The sequence below is a fragment of the Vigna angularis genome, chromosome 6, assembly GCF_016808095.1.
Source record: "Vigna angularis cultivar LongXiaoDou No.4 chromosome 6, ASM1680809v1, whole genome shotgun sequence".
Taxonomy (NCBI): Eukaryota; Viridiplantae; Streptophyta; class Magnoliopsida; order Fabales; family Fabaceae; genus Vigna; species Vigna angularis.
In genome coordinates, this window is record NC_068975.1 from 8,640,450 (window position 1) to 8,664,365 (window position 23,916).

At 35.7% G+C, this 23,916-nt stretch overlaps 1 protein-coding gene across 1 annotated transcript; it reads left to right on the forward strand.

Moving 5' to 3' along the window:
- Positions 1 to 7,050: 7,050 nt before the first annotated feature.
- Positions 7,051 to 7,497, forward strand: LOC108341403 (uncharacterized). The gene is made up of 2 exons (XM_017579090.1): positions 7,051 to 7,260; positions 7,360 to 7,497. The coding sequence occupies exons 1-2, from the start codon at positions 7,051 to 7,053 to the stop codon at positions 7,495 to 7,497; spliced, it is 348 nt and encodes a 115-aa protein (XP_017434579.1).
- Positions 7,498 to 23,916: the final 16,419 nt, after the last annotated feature.

Consider the following 23,916-nt stretch of genomic DNA (forward strand, 5'->3'; position numbering starts at 1 on the left):
CCTTTATTGTCTATGCTAAAGTATGAATTATAAAGTTGTATTGTTTGGTAAATTCGTATAAAACAAAGAATTGAAGCTAAAACTTTCCTTTTAAGTGTATAAGTTTGTCTTCAAAGACAAATGAACCATAATGATTTAAGAGAAGTTCAAATGGCTACAAGGCCATCAGTATGGTTTACAACATCAAGGTAAGGTTTCATTTGAGTTAATGAATATGGAGGTTCCATGCACCAAAGATATTGAAGAAATTAGTGATGGTCTTCTCAGATGCATCATTCGAGCGTGAGTACCAACACCTAATTGGCCCATATAATAATATTTTTAATTGGTCTAAAAAGCCCAATAAACTAAATATATTAATATGAGATCATATGATATAATAATATAATATTTATGATATATACGATAGAGACATAATCCATTAATATTATCAAAACTCATTAATAATGTGTATTTGTTAATATACTATCTTCATAGGCTTAAAAAAAGCTATAAATATATTTCATTACAAAAGTATAGTAATTTAATAATTTTTTTTACTCATATATATATATATATATACTCACTTAAAATGATGGAATACGCTCTGAGGAGTTGATGGAATAGACTAGTCCGAGCTGGATTACAAGCTCCTCGAGATGTTCTCCATTGACGTGGAAATGAAGAAGAAACTCTAAATCGAGAGCTGACTCGAAGAAAAACCACAAATTTGAGAACGAAAACTCCAAAACTATGAACAGACTCAAGAAAATCCTAAGATTTAAGGTTTGATCGGTGTAAGTTGAAGGTTTGGTGGTTAAATATGCAATAAATTGAAGGAAAGAAGGATTGAATGGTGAAAACCCTAGAACAAGGGAGAAACTCTAGATGAATCAATTAATCGGTTCAAAGGCGAGATTGAACAAAATGAGGAATGAATGGAAAATTGTGTTTAATCGGTAGAAATCAAAGATTGGATTGAGGAAACGGTGGAAAAATACCTAGATGATGAAGGAACCCTAGGTTGATGAATTTTTTCGTTGGGAAAGAGGATTTAATGGTGGAATTAGTTGATGCAACAAGAGATTTGAAGGGAAATGGTGGTTTAGTGACGAACTGAGGCTTGCAGATGAAAAACTCCTAAGAGAAAGAGATGTTGGAACTCACGAATGAAAGAGTTTTGAGAAGGAAAATGCTCGAGAATGACTGGCTTCGAGAGAAAATGCGAGACAACTCAATGAAAACGTGGTTGAATCTGCTGACCCGCACGCGAGAGGTTATATGCGCATTGGTGAGGAGTGCGTCATGGAGGAGAGATAAATAGTGAAAGCACAATGGAAAAATGAGAAAAAGGGAGTGTGCTTGGAAGGTGGCTAGAGGAGGATCTCTAGGATTATCTAGCCTTGACTTTCAAGGAGGAATTGTTTCTGGAGTTCAAAAAATCAACTTCTCATTTATCTCAAAATTGACAAATATAATGGTGGAACTAGGTATTTATAGTGTGACCCATGCTCCATGCAAGCTAAAAACATATACAAAAGTATAAAGAAAATACAAGTAGAGGCTAATGGAGAGGACTTGTTAGGCAGTATGTAATCATTCCCTTCCTCTTAAAGAAAGATTTGTCTTGGGAGCAAACCATCATCCCCCCCTCCCCCCGCTTAAAGACAATCATCTTTATTAGGAAGAAGCTCCTCATAGTTGATAACAGTTGAAAATACCGTTATCTGTGATGTAATTTTAATACTAAATGCACTCTTTTATACTTAGAAACTTACTTGGGGTCATGTTTTTCTGTTAAGTTGTGTGAATAAGAGATTTGAGGTTGAATTTGATTATTTTATGATTAATTCTCTTTGTTTTGATAGAAAATGAGTTAATATGGAAAGCAGGGATACACTGCTAAGGAGATAGAGCTCAGAAAGGTCCAAAAAAAGCACTAGAAGGAAAGAAGCTCGAGGCTTGGGCGCCCTTTTTGAGGCTTAAGCGCAGGAAGTGCCGCTCACCGCACGGGCGCCTTTTTTTGGGGCGCTTAAGCGCCAGATGAATAAGGCTTGGGCGTACTTTGAGAGGCTTAAGCGTAGGAAGTGTCAGTCACCGCCCGAGCGCCCCTTTTTAGGGCGCTCGAGCGCCGGATGAAGAAGGCTTGGGCGTACTCTGAAGGCTTAAGCGTAGGAAGTGTCGCTCACCGCCCGGGCACCCCTTTTTGGGGCGCTTGGGCGCCGGATGTAGAAGGCTTGGGTGACCTCTGCGAGGCTTGACCGTGGAAGACCACCGTTTGCCGCTCGGGCACCCTAAGTGGGACGCTTGAGCGCCGACGACTCAGGCTTGGGCTTTGTTTCTGTTCTACTTCTGTTCTATTTAAAGGACCCTAGCGTCCTAGGTTTGGTATCTTTGGCTGGAGCAACACAACAACACACTCTTCTACTCTCTGAAGGCTGATCTGGAGGCGGGAGATTCCTCTTCTATTTTTAGGGTTTTAATATCTCATGTTTTTCCATTATTCATCTAGTTTCTCCATGTCTATTTGTTGTTGGGGAATTATGTAACCTTGTGAACTCTCATGTATTTGAATTTATTCTTAATTTATATGATTTTTCATTAATTGTTAGGGAATTCATCTGTTTCAATGGTTGCTCTATTTAACTCATTTAGTAGCATGATTTATGAATTGCATGAGTGTTGGGAGGTTCCTTACAATTCAGGTTCTTGTTGAATTCTCCCAAGGGTAATATTTCTCAAGGATGAGGGTATGAGTACTTGGTCATCTTAAGCTCTTGATCTTCAGACTTAATTTTCTAGGAACGCTAGGAATTGCACGAACTAGGAATTAAGGCAGACTTATTGCGCCGAGGGATCGGGTTCTAAGTAATTTAGTGAGTGACGCTAACATTAATATAAAAAGAAGAATTCTTATATACATGAGAGTAAACTTGGTGAAATCAAACCCTAACAACATATTCATCTCATATTAAACAACATCTGTTCATCTTTGTGTTACTCTACTATTGATCAATTTGCATTCATATTTAATTTTATGTCTTTGCATTTGAAACCAACAATCTCGTTTTATTTAAGTCTTAATTAATCGAGTTATCACACAACTGTTTAGTGCCGAAAGTCCTCTGGGATACGATACTTGGTCTTACCATTTTATATTACTTATGCGATTGGGTACACTTGCCAATCCATCAACAAGTTTTTGGCGCCGTAGCCGGGGACTCACGGTTTAAACTATTCTATTTGTTTGATTCTTGATTAACTTTGACTTTATTTTTTCTTTTTGTTTTTAATTTCTATATTTTATTCTTAAGTTGTTTTGTGTCGTTTATTTGTGTTTCTGTGCTAACAAATTTTCTATAATTTTTGTCCAGTTTACAGGATGCAATACGAACAAACTGATTTTTACCACAAGTGGAGATCTCATTCTAACATGGGATCAGATCAATTTGGACAAGCTTCCAGACAAAAACAATGGCAGCAACAACCCTCCCTCTTAGAAAGAATGGTGAAGATGGATGACACCCTTCAACAGTTCATGCAGGTGTCTGATTCTCATCATAAAAGCAATCAAGCAACATTCAAGAGGATAGAGAAGCAACTCTGTCACATGATTAAGAAGCTGGATGACTTGGGGGTAACTTGAAAACTAACTCCAGAGAGGAATGCAAAACTGTTGTTACTAGAAGTGGCAAAGTTTTAGATGAGAGAAAAATAGAGAGAAGAAAAAGGGAGGTTGAGTGAAAAAGAAAGAGATGAAAATGAGAAGGAAAAAGAAGAGAGAGAGAAGAGAAAAAGAGAGAGAAGAAAAGAAAAAAAGAGGGGAAGAAGATGAGAGAAAAAAGAAAGAATCTTATGAAAAACCCCTTCCTTACCCAAAGAATTATTCCAAGAAGGAAAAAGAAAAACAGTTTGAGCGTTTCATGGAAATCTTCAAGAAATTGGAGATTAATATACCCTTCTCTGAGGCTCTACAACAAATGCCTTCATACGCTAAATTTCTGAAGGAGCTCCTCACAAAGAAAAGGAAGTACATTGAAGAAGAAACCATTGAAGTTCAAGGAAACTGTAGTTCTATCATATAGAAGCTCTTACCCTCCAAGTATAAAGATCCAGGAAGCTTCACTATTCCTTGCATTATAGGGAATATCTTTGTTGGGAAAGCACTTATTGATCTGGGAGCTATAGTATTAATCTCATGCTGCTCTCCATGTTTGAAAAGATTGAAGGGTTGGAACTCAAGCCTACTCGGATGACTCTTCAACTTGCAGACAGATCCCTAAAATATCCTTATGGGGTAGCTGAAGATGTGCTTGTGAAGGTAGATAAATTTCTTTTTCCTGTGGACTTTGTCACCATGGATATGGAGGAGGATGTGAATGTACCTCTTATTCTTGGGAGACCTTTTATGAAAACAGCACGAGTTTTGGTTGATGTGGAAAATGAAAAACTGAAGGTGAGAGTATAAGATGAAGAAGTAAATTTTGATGTCTTTAAAGCCATGTCTCACCCAAAAGATGATAAGGAATGTTTTCATCTTGATTCTCTTGATGAAATTTGCATGATACAAGAAAATAACGCAAGTAATACTCTTTCTTTGGAGGATATGCTAGTTGACACTTGTGAAGAGTTAAATGAAAAAGAAGAAGAACTAATTGATGAGAGCTTGACTGATTTGGAAGAATTACAAAAGGTTCCTTTGCAAAACACAAAAGAAAAAGTCAAGGGAAGTAAAGTGGAGCTAAAGATGCTACCGCTGCACTTGAAGTATGTATTTCTAGAAGAAGGTGGAAACAAACCAGTCATCATCAACAACTCTCTCTCTCCCAAAGAAGAAGAAAAGTTGGTAGAAATACTCAAAGCCAACAAAGGAGCTATTGGATGGTCAATTTCAGATCTCAAAGGCATAAGTCCAACATACTACATGCACAAAATATTCATGGAAGTGCTAAAGTTACTTGAGGCTAGCATTATTTACCCTATTTCTGATAGTGCATGGGTAAGCCGAGTACAGGTGGTACCAAAGAAAGGTGGGATGACAGTTATTTATAATGAAAAAAATGAGCTCATACCCACAAGGACTGTTACTGGATGGAGGATGTGTATCGACTACAAAAAGTTGAACAATGCTACTAGGAAGGATAACTTTCCCTTCCTTTCATGGATCAGATGCTGGAGAGACTGGCAGGTCAAGCTTTCTATTGTTTTCATGGATGGATATTCTGGATATAATCAAATTGTGGTGGATCCAAAAGACCAAGAAAAGACGACTTTCACTTGCCCATTTGGAGTCTTTGCATACAAAAAAATTCCGTTTGGGTTATGTAATGTTCTAGCCACTTTTCAAAGATGTATGCAGGCAATCTTTGCATATTGGATAGAGAAATGCATTGAAGTCATTATGGATGATTTTTCAGTGTTTGGCAGTTCATTTCATGAATGTTTGTCTAACCTAGATGTTGTACTTAAAAGATGCACCCAATCCAGTCTTGTTCTTAATTGGGAAAAATGTCACTTTATGGTAAGGGAAGGCATTGTCTTGGGTCATAAAATTTCCTCCAGGGGAATTGAGGTTGACACAGTCAAAGTGGAGGTTATTGAAAAACTTCCACCACCAACCCAATGTGAAGGGCATCAGAAGTTTTTTGGGACATGCTGGTTTTTACAGAAGATTCATAAAAGATTTTTCAAAGATTGCCAAACCCTTAAGCAACCTCCTTGTTAAGGACGCCCCATTTGTGCTAGATGAAGAGTGACTTAAGGCGTTTGATGTTTTGAAAAAAAAATTGATTTCTGCCCGTTTTTGTAGCTCCTGATTGGAACCAAGATTTTGAGCTGATGTGTGATGCCAGTAATTATGCCATAGGAGCTGTTCTTGGCCAGAGAAGAGAGAAGGTATTTCACGCTATTTACTATGCAAGCAAAGTTTCGAATGAAGCCCTGTTGAATTATGCCACTACAGAGAAAGAATTGCTTGCTATTGTGTATGCCTTGGAAAAATTTAGACCTTACCTCATTGGGTCTAAAGTGATTATCTACACTGACCATGCAGCTATAAAGTACTTGCTAACCAAGCCGGATTCCAAGCCGCAATTGATCAGATGGGTACTTTTGTTACAAGAATTTGATCTGGAAATCCTCGACAAGAAGGGAAGTGAAAATGTAATTGCTGATCATTTATCCCGGTTGGTTAACAGTGAAGTCACAAGCAAGGAAGCAGAAATTTGGGAATCTTTCTCAGATGAAACACTCATGTACATCCAACAAAGGTCGTGGTTTGTTGATATGACTAATTTCAAAGCTGCAGGAGTAATCACAGAAGATCTCAATTGGCAACAAAGAAACAAATTCTTGCATGATGCCAAACAGTTCATTTGAGATGATCCTTACTTGTTCAAAATTGTAGCAGACAACCTTCTGAGGCGCTGTGTGACTAGGGAAGAAGTGGAAGGAATTTTATGGCATTGTCATGACTCACCTTATGGGGGACATTTTAGTGGAGAGAGAATAGTTGCAAAAGTGTTACAGTCAGGATTTTATTGGCCTACCTTGTTTACAGATGCTCATAATCATGCTAGGAACGGTGACAAGTGTCAAAGGACGGGTACTATCTCCAGATGTCATGAAATGCCACTACAAGGCATCCTAGAGGTTGAAGTTTTTGATTGTTGGGGCATAGACTTTGTTGGACCTTTTCCACCATCTTTCAATAATGAATACATACTGGTGGCAGTGAATTATGTGAGTAAATGGGTTGAAGCTCTTGCTTGTCCCAAGAATGATTCTAGCACTATGATTAAATTTCTGAAAAGACACATTTTCTCCCGTTTTGGAACACCCAGAGTACTGATTAGTGATGGAGGATCTCCTTTTTTCAATTTTTAGCTTGCAAAGGTACTCAAGCATTATGGTGTGAGACACAAGGTAGCTACACCTTATCATCCACAAACAAATGTGCAAGCTGAGGTTTCTAATAGGGAAATAAAGAGGATTCTAGAAAAGACAGTTGCTTTACCAAGAAAGGATTGGTCTTAGAATTTAGATGATGCTCTTTGGGCATATCGAACTGCAATGAAAACAGCTATTGGATTATCTCCTTTCCAAATGGTCTATGGAAAGGCATGTTACCTTCCGGTGGAGATGGAACATCGAGCTCTATGGGCCTTAAAATTCTTGAATTATGATCCTGGTGACACTGTAGAAAAGAGAAGAAGGCAAATTATTGAGCTTGAGGAAATGTGGCTACATGCCTATGATTCTTCTAAGAATTACAAAGAGAAGGTGAAATTTTATCATGATAAGAAGCTGATAAAAAAGGTCTTCAATCCAGGACAACAAGTGTTGCTGTTCAATTCTTGACTAAAACTTTTCCCTGGAAAGTTGAAGTCCAAGTGGTCTGGTCCATTTATGGTTAAGAATGTCCTTCCACATGGAGCAGTTGAGTTGACAGATCCATCCTTACCCACAAAGAAGTTGGATGGTCAATGGACAACGTCTCAAGCATTATTTGGGTGGTGAGGTGCAACACCTTTCCACTGTTATGGAGTTGGTTGATCCACATTGATTTTATGGTGTCAAGCTAATGACGTTAAAGAAACGCTTACTGGGAGGCAACCCAACTTTCTAAACCTTTCTTTTGAATTATTTGTTTTGTTATTGTACTCTGCTTGGATAAATTACACTACTTTGGTCCAATTGCTGTGTTTTGTGATAAGTATTGCTTTGTGATGATCTGGTGTGTTGATTGATGTTGAGATGATGCATGATTTGCTAATCTATAGGTGATGACCCACAGTGTATAAAACAGGTGTTTGAGGTAAAGTTTGATTGAGATACTTAGCAGGTTGTTTTTCTAAATTCTGGGACTTGAGAGTTTACTTGTGTGAGTTTTGGGCTTTAGAGTTTTTGTGAATAATTGTTATTACTTTGGAAGAATGAATGATTTTGCCCAAATTTTCTGTGATTAAACTACTTGCTTGCAGGTTTCATATGATCAAGGCCATCTTTTATTATCCCTTATTCTTTAAGCCTTCACATGATTTTGTCCATTGAAAAGAAAACAGTTTATTCTATCCTTTGAACCTTAAACCTTATGCATGTGTTGAAAACCCTTTGTGAAAATCTTTACCTTGAGTTAAGTTGAGAACATTTGTGAGGTATTGATAAAGGTTCAAGTTTGGGGTTACTGGAAAAAGTGAAAAGAAAAGGCATTGAGCTAAACAGTGAATACTTGAAAAGTAAAAGAAAAAGAAAAAGAAAAATGAAAAGAAAAGAAAAGCTCAATGCAAGGGAAAGCTGGGAAAAATAAAGAGAGTTTGTGCTTGAATGATGAAACCATAAAAGTCTCTCTTAACTCAAGGATTTTGTTGACCAGAAAAACCAATTTCCTTCTTAGCCCAGCCAAGTTACATGATGGGGAAGTGCATACCTAGAGAGAATATACTAAATGACATTTAAGAGAATGGGAAAGAAATTAAAAATGGAAGAGATTAAGGAAAAGGAAACTTAGGAATTGAAGATGCGCCACTTGAATAAGCTTCCAAGATAAGCATCAAGAGGAGGACCGCCACTTGCTTGAACAAGATAAGGTCTGCCCAAATTTGGGACTTTAGAGACAGAATTCTATCTCAAAGAGGATTGCAAAAGTGCAAATCAACTCAAATTCATTGAATCAAGGTAAGGTGTACAAAAAGGAGACCCCTAAGCCTTCTTATATAACCTTTGGAGTGAGCTAAGATGCAAGATCTAGGAGATGTGAGACTTTTGAGGGTGTAGTCCGTCCAGCAGCTGCTGCAGGTCTTCTAGGGACTTTTGAGTCCCACATTGCTCAATTCTCTCCACTCCAAAGGGTTTATAAGGCAACTAGTTCTCCTATAGTTCAAAATATGAAAACTAGCTATGCTACTAACTCCTACACGCCTAATATGCTCACTTTCTCTTCTCTTCTTTTTAAGATCAAGCCATGGATAGTCCCACATTGCTTTCTCTTAAAGAGAAAGAAGAGTTTATAAGCAATTATTCACAAGAACTAAGAGAAAGAAATCAAAAGGCAAATACATGCCCAAAGGAAACCTATTCTACTCTTTTTTATGCTTGTTGTCACTTTGAAAGCTCTTCATTGTTGCCCCATTTATGATCATATCATCCCCCCCAGGTTGGAGAGGATTCGACCTCGAATCTTGAAAAACCTGCAACAAAGAGAGATTAGTGACTTATTTCGTGTATAAACGAAAGCAACTCCTCCTGGATCAAATGTCAACCTGCAAAAATCATTAAACATTTTGTGAATGAATTTATGTTGACCAATCAATGGATATAAACAAGTAATAGTAAAAGAAAGTCTCCTGATATTTTTATTGCATTTAGTGGTGAAAAATAGGAGACCATTTTTAGAGAAAAAATTATTTTTGTCTGGAGTTGAATGGACCCAAAGGGGTAACACTAACTCATGATGTGTTTCACAAATGTTTATGGAATAGTTGGAAAGAAGGAAAGAGGGAGGTGAAAAAGTTGCGCAAAATATTTTTGGAACAAAGAAAGAAAACTTAGTAAAAGGAGAAAAATAGAAGGATTGAAAAACTCCCCTGTCATGTCTTGGATCTATTTGAATGTTGGGAGTGGATGGTGCCTTCAGTAACACTTCCTTTTTGACTAAGACTTTGTCCTTCTCCATTTCTCTCACAAGTTCTTCTTTTTCATTCTTTTCTCCCTCCTCTCTTTCTTTTCTCTCAGTCTCTTCTTTTACTCTCTCCTCTCTTTCTTTTCTTTCTTCATTTAAACAAGTAAACATGACCTTCTCTTTGGTATCACTAGATGAGGAAGAAGAGCTATAGGTTGGTGAAGGTAAGGAAGAGGTAGACTCATTAGTCATAATTACTTCACCCTCAATGCATGTTGCCTTTTTGGGGCAGGCAGAGGCTATATGACCATGTCCTAAGCATTTAAAACATTTAATGTGACTTGGTCTAGAAGGAGATTTAGGTGGGGAAGAGGATGGTTAGAAGAAGAATGAGGACAAGATTTGTTAGTGGGCTCCTTAGAAACATCCTTGGTTTTATCCTTTGATGATGAGGATTTGTAGAAAACATCTCTTGAAGATTTGGAAAATTTGTTGTGACAAGCTTCTTTTTTCAAGAGTTTCTTCTCTACTTTCGTGGCTCTATGAACCACTACATCTAAAGTCTCATCATCATGGAATTCAATTATATCTTGGATGTTGCTATTAAGTCCACTAATAAATCTAACTATTTTTGCATGATCATTTTCTTTAAGGTTAGTATGATGTAGGAGCACTTCGAGCTCACGAGCATACTCCTCCACACTTCGTCTACCTTGAGTAAGCCGTTGGAGCTTAATCAAGAGGTCCCTATGGTAGTATGGAGGTACGAAACGTTGGTACAAAATGTCCCTACAATTTTCCCATGTACTCGCGGGTGAGGCCATGGTTAAGTATCTCCTATTAAGCCATTGTTTGGCGTATCCCTCTAAAGCTAAACAAGCTAACTTTACACGCAAAGGTCCATTTACAGTATACAAATCAAAAATTTGGTCTACTTTAGCTATCCAATCTAGAAAAATAAACGGCTCGACTTCCCCTTTGAAAGTTGGCAAGTTCAACTTTGGTAGTGTAAGGCCTTGTTCCATAGCTTTATCTTCTGGATGCTTCTTTGGCGAAGGAAGGTATACATTTACGGTTCTAGCTTCTTGCTTCTTCTTGTAGAAACCATGATCATGACCATGAGGTTGCTCCTCTTTTGCTTTCGCGTCCTTGTCCAACCGTTTACTAATGGAGTCAAGTTGATGTTGCATTTGTTGAAAAGCCTTCATCAAATCAAATTTGCTAGAAGCACTTCCGTGATGACTACTTCCAGTGGAAGAAGAGTGTCTTGAACCTGTAGACATGGTTTTCTAAAGGCAAACAACAACAATACTTACACAAAAAATAGGTTAGAAAACAGTCCAAACACAGCAGCAAAACTGAAGTAAACAACAGCCAAGGTTCACTCACAGCAGCACCAAAAAATTAGGCTCAAAACTCACGGTGTTGATGGCAAAACAAAGCAAGATCACTCCACTCACATGCACTCTTCTTTCAAAATAGTAATGTCTCACAAGTCCACTTTGAGAGCACCAACTCAAGTCCAAAGCAAATGGAAAGATGTACAATCCACCCTTAATGCAAAGGAGCCAAATCAAGACAGCACATGGTAGAAGTCAAGAAAAATGAATGAAAACTACAAGACAAATGATGGAAATGGAACCTAAAAATCAAGAAACTTGGCACACAATAAGGAGGCAGCAATCTAATGATTTTATGAAGACAAAACAACAAGAAAAGTGGAGGCAAAACAGTGGCACAAAATGAACAAGACAACAACAAACAAATTGACACAACTAAGAAGTAAATCACACCAACATGCTATGCATACATGAAGAGTAAGATCAAATTAATGCTGGAAATAATTTGGCAAACCTCAAACCTATATATTCTGTAATTTTAGTAAAATAGAGGCTCAAAATGAAGCTAGCAAACACACCAACAATGAAGATAGCTCACAGCCAGACCAGCACAAACAATGCAAAACAGTTTTGAATTTTTTTTGTGGTGCATGCAGTTTAGGAGATTGGCTAGTCTCGGCCAAGTAAAATTGAGGTGCTTAGGTGTGTTTGCACAAAGCTAATATTTGATTGGTTTAAGACCTCTACTAATGCAGAATATATAAGCAAAGTTTACACACTTAAATCCTATGATGATCAAACTCAATTCAGCATACAAACATGGAGATGTAAAAAAACTCTTAGCTATGCAATTTCAGAAAAATACTCTAGAAAACTCCTAAAGAGGACAAACATATGACTCAATTCAAAGTTAACAAGAAAGGAAAGACACATACAATCCAGCCAAGACAAGAAATTAAAGCTGGAACAGCAAGCAAAAAGAAATAAGGACACCTAATTGTTGAAGACTTCCAATAGCATTGTTGTTGTTTGAAGAACTGTCAGCATGGATAAGGCTCTGGACAGCCACGGGACTCACCTCCAAACTGTGATATGAAGTGTTGAATCCTTGCTTAAGAGTGTTGGGAGGTCTTAGCACCGTCCAATGATCAAATTCAGCCACCACAAGTACCAAACAGCAAACAAACAATGCAAACAGATTAGAAGTCACACAACAGTAAGCACTAGACTGACATAGTGGAGAAAACAATTTACTGGGAACAGCACAGAACTAATTTGAACAAAGTGAAAATTTTACATGAAACTACACATCCAGACGAAACTTTGAAAAAAAATTGCATGGAAAACGGACTAGAAATGAAGCTAAACTAAATCATACAAGTTGACTGTATTTTCACGCAGAGGCTGGGCGAGACAGAAAATGACTCAGCGAAAATGAACATATCTAAGCTATTCTACTCTAGCATGCAATTCCTAAGAGATCAAAAACCTAAGGCTCATGATACCACATGATGGGGAAGTGCATACCTAGAGAGAATATACTAAATGACATTTAAGAGAATGGGAAAGAAATTAAAAATGGAAGAGATTAAGGAAAAGGAAACTTAGGAATTGAAGATGCGCCACTTGAATAAGCTTCCAAGATAAGCATCAAGAGGAGGACCGCCATTTGCTTGAACAAGATAAGGTCTGCCCAAATTTGGGACTTTAGAGACAAAATTCTATCTCAAAGAGGATTGCAAAAGTGCAAATCAACTCAAATTCATTGAATCAAGGTAAGGTGTACAAAAAGGAGACCCCTAAGCCTTCTTATATAACCTTTGGAGTGAGCTAAGATGCAAGATCTAGGAGATGTGGGACTTTTGAGGGTGTAGTTCTAGGGACTTTTGAGTCCCACATTGCTCAATTCTCTCCACTCCAAAGGGTTTATAAGGCAACTAGTTCTCCTATAGTTCAAAATATGAAAACTAGCTATGCTACTAACTCCTACACGCCTAGTATGCTCACTTTCTCTTCTCTTCTTTTTAAGATCAAGCCATGGATAGTCCCACATTGCTTTCTCTTAAAGAGAAAGAAGAGTTTATAAGCAATTATTCACAAGAACTAAGAGAAAGAAATCAAAAGGCAAATACATGCCCAAAGGAAACCTATTCTACTCTTTTTTATGCTTGTTGTCACTTTGAAAGCTCTTCATTGTTGCCCCATTTATGATCATATCATTACAAGCCATGAAAAGTCCTTGTGATGATAACCTGCTTGTGAGTATGTTTGATTGTGGCTAAATGAAAGGCAAAATTAAATTGTGTGACATTGTGATAGCAGAGTGAAAAAGACACCAAAACCTCACTATACACCTGTAAGTTGAGTGATACACTTTTGAGTGCTTGAGTAATATACTTTTGAGTGCTTGAGTGAAACACTTCCTTTGGTGAGGAATAGTTCTCTGAATTTCTGATTGCATCTCTGCTTGGTTGATTAATCCTTCTTAAGGATAACATCTTTTGAAGTACATGAGCATCACACTAATTTTAATTGAATAAGGCATATATACATCTTAACTGACATATGTATGCTGAGTTGATCAAAGTGATTTCTTGTCTGGAAGAAAAAGTTTTTGAAAAAGGTTGAGTCATTGTAGTGATTGTTCTGAAAAGCTGAGTTACAATCTGTTTTGCTTGAGGACAAGCAAAGTTCTAAGTTTGGGGTTGTGATAACGGTTGAAAATACTGTTATCTGTGATGTAATTTTAATACTAAATGCACCCTTTTCTACTTAGAAACTTGCTTGGAATCATGTTTTTCTGTTAAGTTGTGTGAATAAGAGAGTTGAGGTTGAATTTGATGATTTTATGACTAATTCCCTTTGTTTTGATAGAAAATGAGTTAATATGGAAAGCAGGGATAAAGTGCTAAGGAGATAGCGCTCAAAAAGGTCCAAAAAAAGCACTAGAAGGAAAGAAGCTCGAGGCTTGGGTGCCCTTTTTGAGGCTTAAGCGCAGGAAGTTCCGCTCACCGCCCGTGCGCCCTTTTTTGAGGCGCTTAAGCGTCGGATGAGGAAGGCTTGGGCGTACTCTGAAAGGCTTAAGTGCAGGAAGTGCCGCTCACCGCCCAGGCACCCCTTTTTGGAGAGCTCGAGCGCCGGATGAAGAAGGCTTGGGCGTACTCTAGAAGGCTTAAGCGCAGGAAGTGCAGCTCACCGCCCCTTTTTGGGGCGCTTGAGCGCCGAATGTAGAAGGCTTGGGCAACCGCTGCCCGGGCGCCCTAAGTGGGGCGCTGGAGCGCCGGTGACTCAGGCTTGGGCTTTGTTTTTGTTATACTTCTGTGCTATTTAAAGGACCCTCGCATCCTAGGTTTGGTATCTCTGGCTGGAGCAACACAACAACACACTCTTCTACTCTCTAAAGGCGAGAGATTCCTCTTCTATTTTTAGGGTTTCACTATCTCATGCTTTTCCATTATCCATCTAGTTTCTCCATGTCTATGGGGAACTAAACTCTTTGTGGTTGGGTAATGATGTAACCTTGTGAAGTCTCATGTATTTTAATTGATTCTTAATTTATATGCTTTTTCATTAATTGTTAGGGAATTCATCTGTTTCAATGCTTGCTCTATTTAACTCATTTAGTAGCATGATTTATGAATTGCATGAGTGCCGGGAGGTTCCTTACAATTCAGGTTCTTGTTGAATTCTCCCAAGGGTAATATTTCTCAAGGATGAGGGTATGAGTACTTGGTCGTCTTAAGCTCTTGATCTTCAGACTTAATTTTCTAGGAACGCTAGGAATTGCACGAACTAGGAATTAAGGCAGGCTTATTGCGCCGAGGGATCGGGTTCTAAGTAATTTAGTGAGTGACGTTAACATTAATGTAAAAAGAAGAATTCTTATATACATGAGAGTAAACTTGGTGAAATCAAACCCTAACAACATATTCATCTCATATTAAACAACATCCATTCATCTATGTGTTACTATACTGTTGATCAATTTGCATTCATATTTAATTTTATGTCTTTGTATTTGAAACCAACAATCTCGTTTTATTTAAGTCTTAATTAATCGAGTTATCACACAACTGTTTAGTGCCGAAAGTTCTCTGGGATACGATACTTGATCTTACCATTTTATATTACTTGTGCGATTTGGTACACTTGTTAATCCATCAACAATAGTCTTTGGAGCGAACCATCTTGGAATGACCTTATTCCTTTATTCTTTTAGATCCACTTTACTTCCTCTTGGATCAAATATGAATCTGCAATATGCATCAAATATATCTCCAATTAATATTGTTCCAATAAAGGAATTTTCTATGAAAGTAACTTTAGAATAAGGACTTCTTATATTTTGTTTTGTAGTCCTGAGAAAATTTAGAAGTCCAAATTCACATGTTATGTTGATTTTGTATTGAGTTACTTGTTTCTACAAGGGTAACAATAACTCAAGATTTGAATTGTCATATTTTGAAAACTTTCTATAGAAAATGAAATGACAATTTGTTTGAAAGAGAAGTTAGTATTTGAAGACTTAAAAATGATTGGGAAAGAATTAAAGGATTGAAAACCTTCTCTTTTAAATTTAGGTTCCATGGTTATTGTAGGAGTAGAAGTTGTCATCAGTAGCAGTGTCTCCTTTTTCTCTCTTTTCCCATTTTTGCCCTTCTCTCTTTTTTTCGTCGTATCTTCTCTTTTCCTTTTCTCTAATGTTTTCTTCTTTTATTCTCTCTTTTTCTTCTCTCTCTCTTTTCTTCTTCTCTCCTCTCTTTCTCTTCTTTTAATCTCTCTTTCTCTTTTCTTATCCTTGAGTTCCTTAAGTTTGGCTCCAAACTCAATTTCTCTAAGAAGAAAACTATGATCATTTAAAATATTAATGAATATTTTTCCCTCTTCATTGCTATCTCTCATTAGTTCTAGGTTTCTCTTAATGTAAGGAGACACAAACTTTCTTCTCATGCAAACTTTTAATTCAAACCAATTACAAATTAGGACTTTCAGTAGCTGTTTTGAGCTTTATTATAGTTGGAGTTCATTAAGCTTGCACAACTGCCTTTATATGAGTTGTTCATATATGTCTTAATCTAGAACGTGAAAATGCATGGTTTAGGTTCTGGAATGGGTGAGTGTGAGGTAAGTTGGGTGCAGGACGATAACATAGCTATCTTTCTATCTGACAATGGCAGAGCAAGTAGGTTTAGTGCAATTGGGTGTTTGAGACTAAGTTAAGGAAGGGTGAGTGACTGGTGCAAAAATGTTGTAGCTAACTATTGTTTTCTCATGACTATGTTTGGTAGCATGTAATTCATTGATTTTGAACTAGTATGAGGTTGAATGCACTGTTTTGTGTGGTTGGACAACATAATTGTTGTGGCTTGTTTGTGACGTTAGTACTTGAATATGATTGGTAATAATTTAAGGATTGTTCCCCTATGTGGTGAGATTTATAAATGGTTTTGATTTGGTGAAAAGCGACGTTGCCGTCATAGGGTACCTTGTTAGCGTATGATAGGGTTGTCCTTTATGAAAATCAACTTGATATTGAAGTTATATGTGCTAGTTGTAAGACCCGAGAAAAATAATAAATAAAATAAATTATGTTTTGTGTGATTATGTTTTGGTGAATAAGTAAATTGATTGATGTTTTATTTATTTATTGTTGCAATTAGTGATATACAAATTTAATATACTTTTCTTTACATAAATGTGGTTAATTATTTTAATTAAAAGATAAAATGGTTTGTTGTTTATATTTAAAGGAGAACTTATCTATTTTAGTAATAGTTATATATATAATTGTATAAAACAAAAAATTTACGTGACACCTTTGGTTTATGATTTTATGATATATTACAATAATTGTTTTATTTAAGAACGTGGAATTATGGTTTTAATATGGTTTAGGTTAGTTATAGTTCTATTTATATATATATATATATATATATATATATATATATATATATATATATATAACATAAATCCACACTTATATGTAGTGATAATATATAAATAAATAATTGTTGTGAGGGTCTTGTAATCTTTATATTATTGTTAGATAATAATAATATATAATATTGATAGACTTATCAAAATTAATTAGAATAAAGATATTTGATAAAATATATTATTTATGGACTCATTAGAATAAATTAGAATAAAGATAATTTTATTTTATTATATTATAAAAATAATGGCGTTTTATAAATATTTAGAAAATAAACCGAATAGAGAGAGGTATGCCTCCTATTTATATTATGTTAGCATAGAAACCCTAGCCATGAGGAAAAAAGAGACAGAAACTGTAAGAACCAAGAGGTTTAGAAGAGTTTGGAGTAGACAGGTGTAAGCAAAGGATGAGACCGAGCGATTTAGATTAAAATAAGATTGATATATAAATGAAAAGTTTCAAAAGTCTCGTCTCATTCTCTGAATACAGTTTTATCTCTCCAATTTCTTCTACTCTCTTCTTCTCTTCTCCTTCTTTCTAGAGTTCTTCAATCTTAATTCATCTGTTCAACATTCAAACCGTACCTAAAGAATCCGTGTGTCAAGAGCTTGCATTTCACCGATCGGTGTAGTGATTAGAGCTGATAAGTTTCGTTCCTTTAATTCTTGTGAATTTCTGGCACATGCAAGTAAACCTTGTTGTTTGCATGTGTTCATCAGCCTTCTTTCTCTCTTTCTAACTTCCTTTTTGGTACTTTGGTTGGTATCTTCTCACTAGTTACTGAGTTATAGGTGTTCTTAGGATTTTCTGGAAGTGAGCAAATTTCTAGAAGGGTAGAAGCCGTTCGGCTTGGTTAAGAGGTAAGGGAAGCTAGTTAATTTAATTGTTTGGTTGATTATGTATGAAAACATTGTTTGATGGTTTTGCATGTGGGTGAAATTGAATGTTTGGGTGTTAGACATTGTTTGTGTGACATGTTAAATGTTGTTATTATTGAGTTGTAGATTATCCAAACTTTGTAGTGCATTCTGGGTTGAGAAAAATGTCCAGTTTTTGGCAAATTGTAGTGTATTTTCATTCTGTAGACGGATTAACCTTGTGTGGCAGCTGATGAGTTTCCAGTTACTACACCCACGAGTGCACGAACGACCAAAAGCTACATATTCATACTAGTTTGGACGGTCGAGTTGTAGTGGTCAAGCAATATGGATTTATATGTTTTTCTGTATGTGTATGATTATCTGATATGTTTGTTTGTAATGTATGTTCATATGATTATTAAATTACATTAGCATACCCTTCTTTTCTGTTTTGCTATGTTGCTCGTTCGACATTTCTTCTGAGAAATGATCATCTGGTGGATGTGACCAGAGGATTGTGAGTGTTCGGTGGAGCAGGCGCTAGACAGAGAGGACACAACAGTTTAGACTAGGACCGATTGGTCATGTGGAGATTTTGTTTGGACCGATCAGTTGTGTTTATAGTTTTGTTCCTTAGGCATAATTATGTAAAGTTTTAATTTTATGGTTATTTTGGATAACTGTACTGTTAATACTTTATTACTTAGTAGATGACTGATCTATTGTATCATTTTATGTGATGAATCTATTATATAGTTATATTGTAATGTTTATTTTAGGAAAATGTCTTAGCGGAAAAACCAAGTAGGGGGAACTTACATTATTGACTTTTGTTATTCTTGGTTTTTATATTTTCGATTTGTTTTCATGCGTGAATTATGTATATGTGTGTTGCCATTTGGATGTATGCGTGTGAAGATATGAAAGGTTGGTGTGGGGTCATCTCGATGTACCTAGTAAATCCTTTTCAGTCGTGTGATGCGGGAAATGGGTTCTCTTCGACCGTGTGATGCGGGAAGAGGATGGTTCAAGTATTGATGTCTCTTTTGGTTTCCACCTACGATGATCGTTTGTTACGGGAGCAAATGATCATGCAGATAATTCGGATGCGGTATAGTGCGACGAGCGAATTGAGAGAGTTAGGGAAATTTACAAGTTTATTTAAAATAAACTATTTTTCTGGTAATTTTATTTTGTAATCAATTGGAATTATGGTTTATTTTGGGCTGATTGTAAAGACTTATGGAATTTGGATTTTGCAATGATATTATATTTTAAAATTTTCTATTTTTAGTCATAAATATGACATTCCAAAAATTGGGATGTTACATTCGGTATCAAAGTCAGGTTTTAAAAAATATTTTGGGGCCTTGGGAAGTGCGCTCGTATAGTTTTTGCTATGTATATCTGGAGCTTGTTGTTATTATGTGGTGGATTTGTTTTTGCATGATTTGTTTTTTTTTTCTGTTTGTGTTATGCAATTGATATACAAACATTAAATCATATAAAAGTTGACTTGATATTAGTTACCAGTTACAAATTCAAGATTTGTATTGAATTATGGTTTTACAATATTGAATTATTATTATGTTTGTTATGTTGTTGCTTTTATGTGCTACATGGTTGCTATATCTATTACTTGTCACTTTAGTTTTTATTTCATGCTATTCCACTAGTTTTTTTTATGCAGTGCAATATATTGTTTCTATACAATGCATTTGTTTTAGTATCCAAATTATTGTACTTGTACATGATGTATGTTTCTGTAAGAAATATTAGGCCTTATTTCTCCTACCAAGATGGACAGGGTGAATTGGTTTTTTTTTTCTATTCTTTGGAAAATCTTTGGAACTTTCTTTAATCACACAAAACAATAAAAAGAATAATGCATTAAAAGAGTTAAGGGATAGAAAAACCAACATAGACTTTTATACTGGGTTCGACTAAGCCTACATCTAGTCCTCTTCAACAACCTTAGTTGAAGGGAACCACTATAATGATTGAGTTTACAAACAATAATACAAAGAATACTTCTCAATGCACTATGCTTCCCCACTCAAAATCAATTACAACAAACAATAGGTGAACACCCTCATACTCTTACAACCCAGAAAGCAATCCCAACTTTCTATAACCTTAGACTGACTTTAAGAAAACCTTGAGAGCAATCCCAACTCTAAAAAAGAACAAACACAGTTCTCACCTCTAGCACAAATGCACAGAAACTCAATCTACAGATTGAAAAAGATAACCTGATCTTTACAACAGACACTTCAATAGTGCAAATATGATAAAAAACCATTGAGCACAATTCTTGACAGAATCTTGATGTATCAACCTAGATTTAATCCTTGATTCTTCAAGATGGTTCTTGGACGCTTTTTGTAATCAAAACTCAATCAACTGTTAGTTACAAAATTGTATATTCTGTATTTTGTTTTGAAACAGCGAGCAAGACAACTATTTATAGGATTTTCATAATCCTGACGCATTTTAATCGATTACGAAATTAATGTAATCGGTTAAGCTTTTAATAGTGCTATGCCAAATTTACATTAAAACAGATTTACCCGATTAAGCAATTAATGTAATCGATTGCACATATATTGTAAGTAAAAACATTTGAAAATATGACCGTTATGGCAGTTAAGACTTAACATGAAAACAGTTTTCAATGTGTACCAGATTTAACCTATTACGGAAACTGTGTAATCGATTAAGTATTACACTTAAGAAATTTGGAAAACTTTTTATCCTCAAAACACATCACTGCATTCAGCAAACATATGTTAGTAAAAACATGAGTTTTAATCGATTATGCATATAATGTAATTAGTTAAAACTTGCATTTTGCTATAGTTAAGCATTTTGCTTATATCTGATGAGACTAATTGATTACATAAACACTGTAATTGATTACTTCATACATATATGCTTTGTGCAAGTTGTTTTGTCATTTAAAAACATGAGTATGCATACTACATATGTAAACACATGTATGACCATAGTAAGTATGTAAACCAATCAGTTCAAACACAGACAAACATGTAAATGCAGATATGCATATCAAAAACATGTCAGTGTTGTGCAAGAAACATATAGAAACATTTATGTTGTTTTCATCATCAAAAACAAAAATACACAAGGGATTGGGTTTACATTGCTCCCTTATCAACAATTTCTTTATGAATACAATTTTCGAAGACGAAAATTTTTGAAGTTGGGGAGAATATAACTACCAAGAAAAATAATAAATAAAATAAATTAAATTTTGTGTGATTATATTTTGGTGAATAAGTGAATTGATTGATACTTTTATTTATTTTGTGTTGCAATTAATGATATACAAATGTAATATAATTTTATTTACATAAATGTGGTTAATTATTTTTATTAAAAAATAAAATGATTTGTTGTTTATATTTAAAGGATAACTTATCTATTTTAGTAATAGTTATATATATAATTGTATAAATAAATTTTTTTACGTGACACCTTTGTTTTATTTATATTAAAATAATTATTTTATTTAATATCATGGAGTTATGGTTTTAATATGGTTTGGGTTGGTTATAGTTTTATAGAAAATATATATATATATATATATAATATAAATCCCCATTTATATAGTGATAATATATAAATAAATAATTGTTATCAAGTTGTTGGAATGTGTATATTATTGTTAGATAATAATAATAATAATAATAATAATAATAATAATAATAATAATTTATTATTGATAGACTTATGAAAATCAATTAGAATAAAGATATTAGGATAAAATATAGGTTTAATCCTTTTCGACATCCCTATTTGTGTAGGAATGTCTCAGATAGGTCCTCGTTTTGTAAAGTGTATCAAAATGGTCCTTAATTTTGAAAATTGAGATCAATTGAGTCCTTCCCGTTAAGTTGGCTGGACGGCGTTAAAAAAATTGATGAGTGGGATGCTGAGGTGTCCTTTAATTACGAGGTGGCATGGCATCAAAAGAGTCTTGTTGACTGATTCATAACGTGACCAGTGAAGACCTGCCACATGTCAACCCCTTTCCCACCCAAAATTAGGGTTTCAGATAGGGGAAAGGAGGAAACCCAAAAACCCTAGCCGTCAGCCACCTTGAAGCCACCACCGTCAACCTTCAAATCGCCGCTATCCACCATCGCAGAAACGTGAATCGTATCAACCACCAGAATCGCGATTCCTTCGTCCTCCGCCACCAAGCGTGATTCGATCTCCTTCCTCGCAAGCTTCGCCGCAACCTCCCCCAAACCAGAGATGCAAGCCTCTCCGAATCGCGCCTTTTTTTTCGCATCTCGCAACTGCTTCGCCAAACCTTAGCGCCACAAAACCGCCGTGAAGACGCTGCCATGATCGCAACCACTAACCTTCATCACCCTCGCACCTGTCAGAGAAAACACGCAGAAACCCAATCACAAAGAAAATCAAAATCGCGCAGCTGTTCGAAAGCCATGGCGCGAATCATCTTCTCCTTCGTTCATCTCCACCTGTAACCACAATCAGACCTGCAAACAAACCCAGAAACAGAAGAGAGCCATCTCCATTCGGAAATTCGCGTGAAGGAGATGGTGGCGAAATGAATTGGGAGTCTGGCTTGGAGTTTGATTTCGGCGTTTAGGGTTCGAAGGATTTTTCAGATCGGATTGGGTTTTTGGATATGCAGGTCTGAGATGATGATTGGGAAAATGAATGGTGGCACGGTGATGATGACTTGTGGCTAGCGGTGCGGTGGCACGATATTGTTTGCGGTGGTCCGGGGTTGTGCGGCGGTGATGTTGCCGACGACGCTAGGGAGAAGATGGTAAGGAGACGCCAGGTCAACAACAACACTGTGCCACGTCAGTCATCTCAATAACCACACATCAATTTCTTTAACGCCGTCCAGCCAACTTAACGGAAAGGTCTGAATTGATCTCAATTTTCAAAATTAAGGACCATTTTGATACACTTTAGAAAACGAGGACCTATATGAGACATTCCTACACAAATAGGGATGTCGAAAAGGATTAAACCTAAAATATATTATTTATGGACTTATTAGAATCAATTAGAACAAACACTAGTGCAGAAAAAGCCTTTAACGTCACCCTTTAAACGTCTGACCCTCGAATATCCAACATAAAAAATGACAGGTGGCGTTTTTCGTAAATAAAACAACCATATAAGGGTTGATACTATTTGATGTGGTAGGATTGTGATAAGGGTTTAATATCTGAGATATAAGTGTTGTGTTGGTGTTTAAAGGTTGATTATGTTAGCTCACCCATATATTTTTTTTGTGTTGTTTGTGTCTGTGGCGATGATCGTATAATGTGTGTTATATGAGAGCTCAAATATGTATGCAAATGATATTGAAGCAACGTAATTGGCAAGAGAGGGGCTTGTAGTAGGAGTTTGAATAAAGTTTTTATGTACTTTGTGAGAGGGATTAAAGATTTGTATTAAGCTATTTATTTTCGTCTTGAATTTGGATAATTAATATTGAAAAATGTAATATCTATATTGAAAGGAAAATTTTAATTACGTTATGGTTTTAGCAAAATTCTTTAATATTTGTTACGCTTAAGTGACTCTCATATTTGGGATGTTACATGCATCTTAAGCTAACTTCTACTGTGATGATAATTTTGGAAAAGAATTTATTTTTCTTGGCTCAAATGGGATAACAATAGATATTATTTATACTTTTTAGATAAAGAAAGACGACCACACATCATTTCAAATTCAGATTGTTTTATCTTCAAGAGATTAACTTTGTGACAATACTAGATGAACTCAACCTAAGTTGTTTCTTTTTTGAAACTTTTTAAAATAATTTTTAATATTCTTGATAGGTTCAGGGATTTCCTAATTTGCATAGGCAAGAATAACTTTGGCAAGACAAATCTTATCCGATGTAAGGATTTGTGTTTATTATTATGGGTAGTGTTAGTGTTTGTTAAGGCCAATCCTTTATTTTGGGAAGATTGAAGGATGAGTGCTTCCAAGTAATACACACATCTCAATAGAAAATGCTATCAATTATTTAGAAAATTTGATAAACAAAAAAGGTATAACAACAATTTACTCAAAATGTGATATTTTTCCTTTTAGTTTTTTTTTTAAGTGAAAATAATAAAACTTGTTGACAATTTTGTTTTGAGAAATTAATCTTGAAGA

Bases quoted from the DNA above. Each gene is read 5' to 3' on its own strand.
- LOC108341403 (XM_017579090.1), top strand. From the start codon at position 7,051: ATGAAAACAGCTATTGGATTATCTCCTTTCCAAATGGTCTATGGAAAG. The intron at 7,261-7,359 runs GTGAAATTTTAT...TTCCCTGGAAAG, and splicing joins CTAAGAATTACAAAGAGAAG to TTGAAGTCCAAGTGGTCTGG.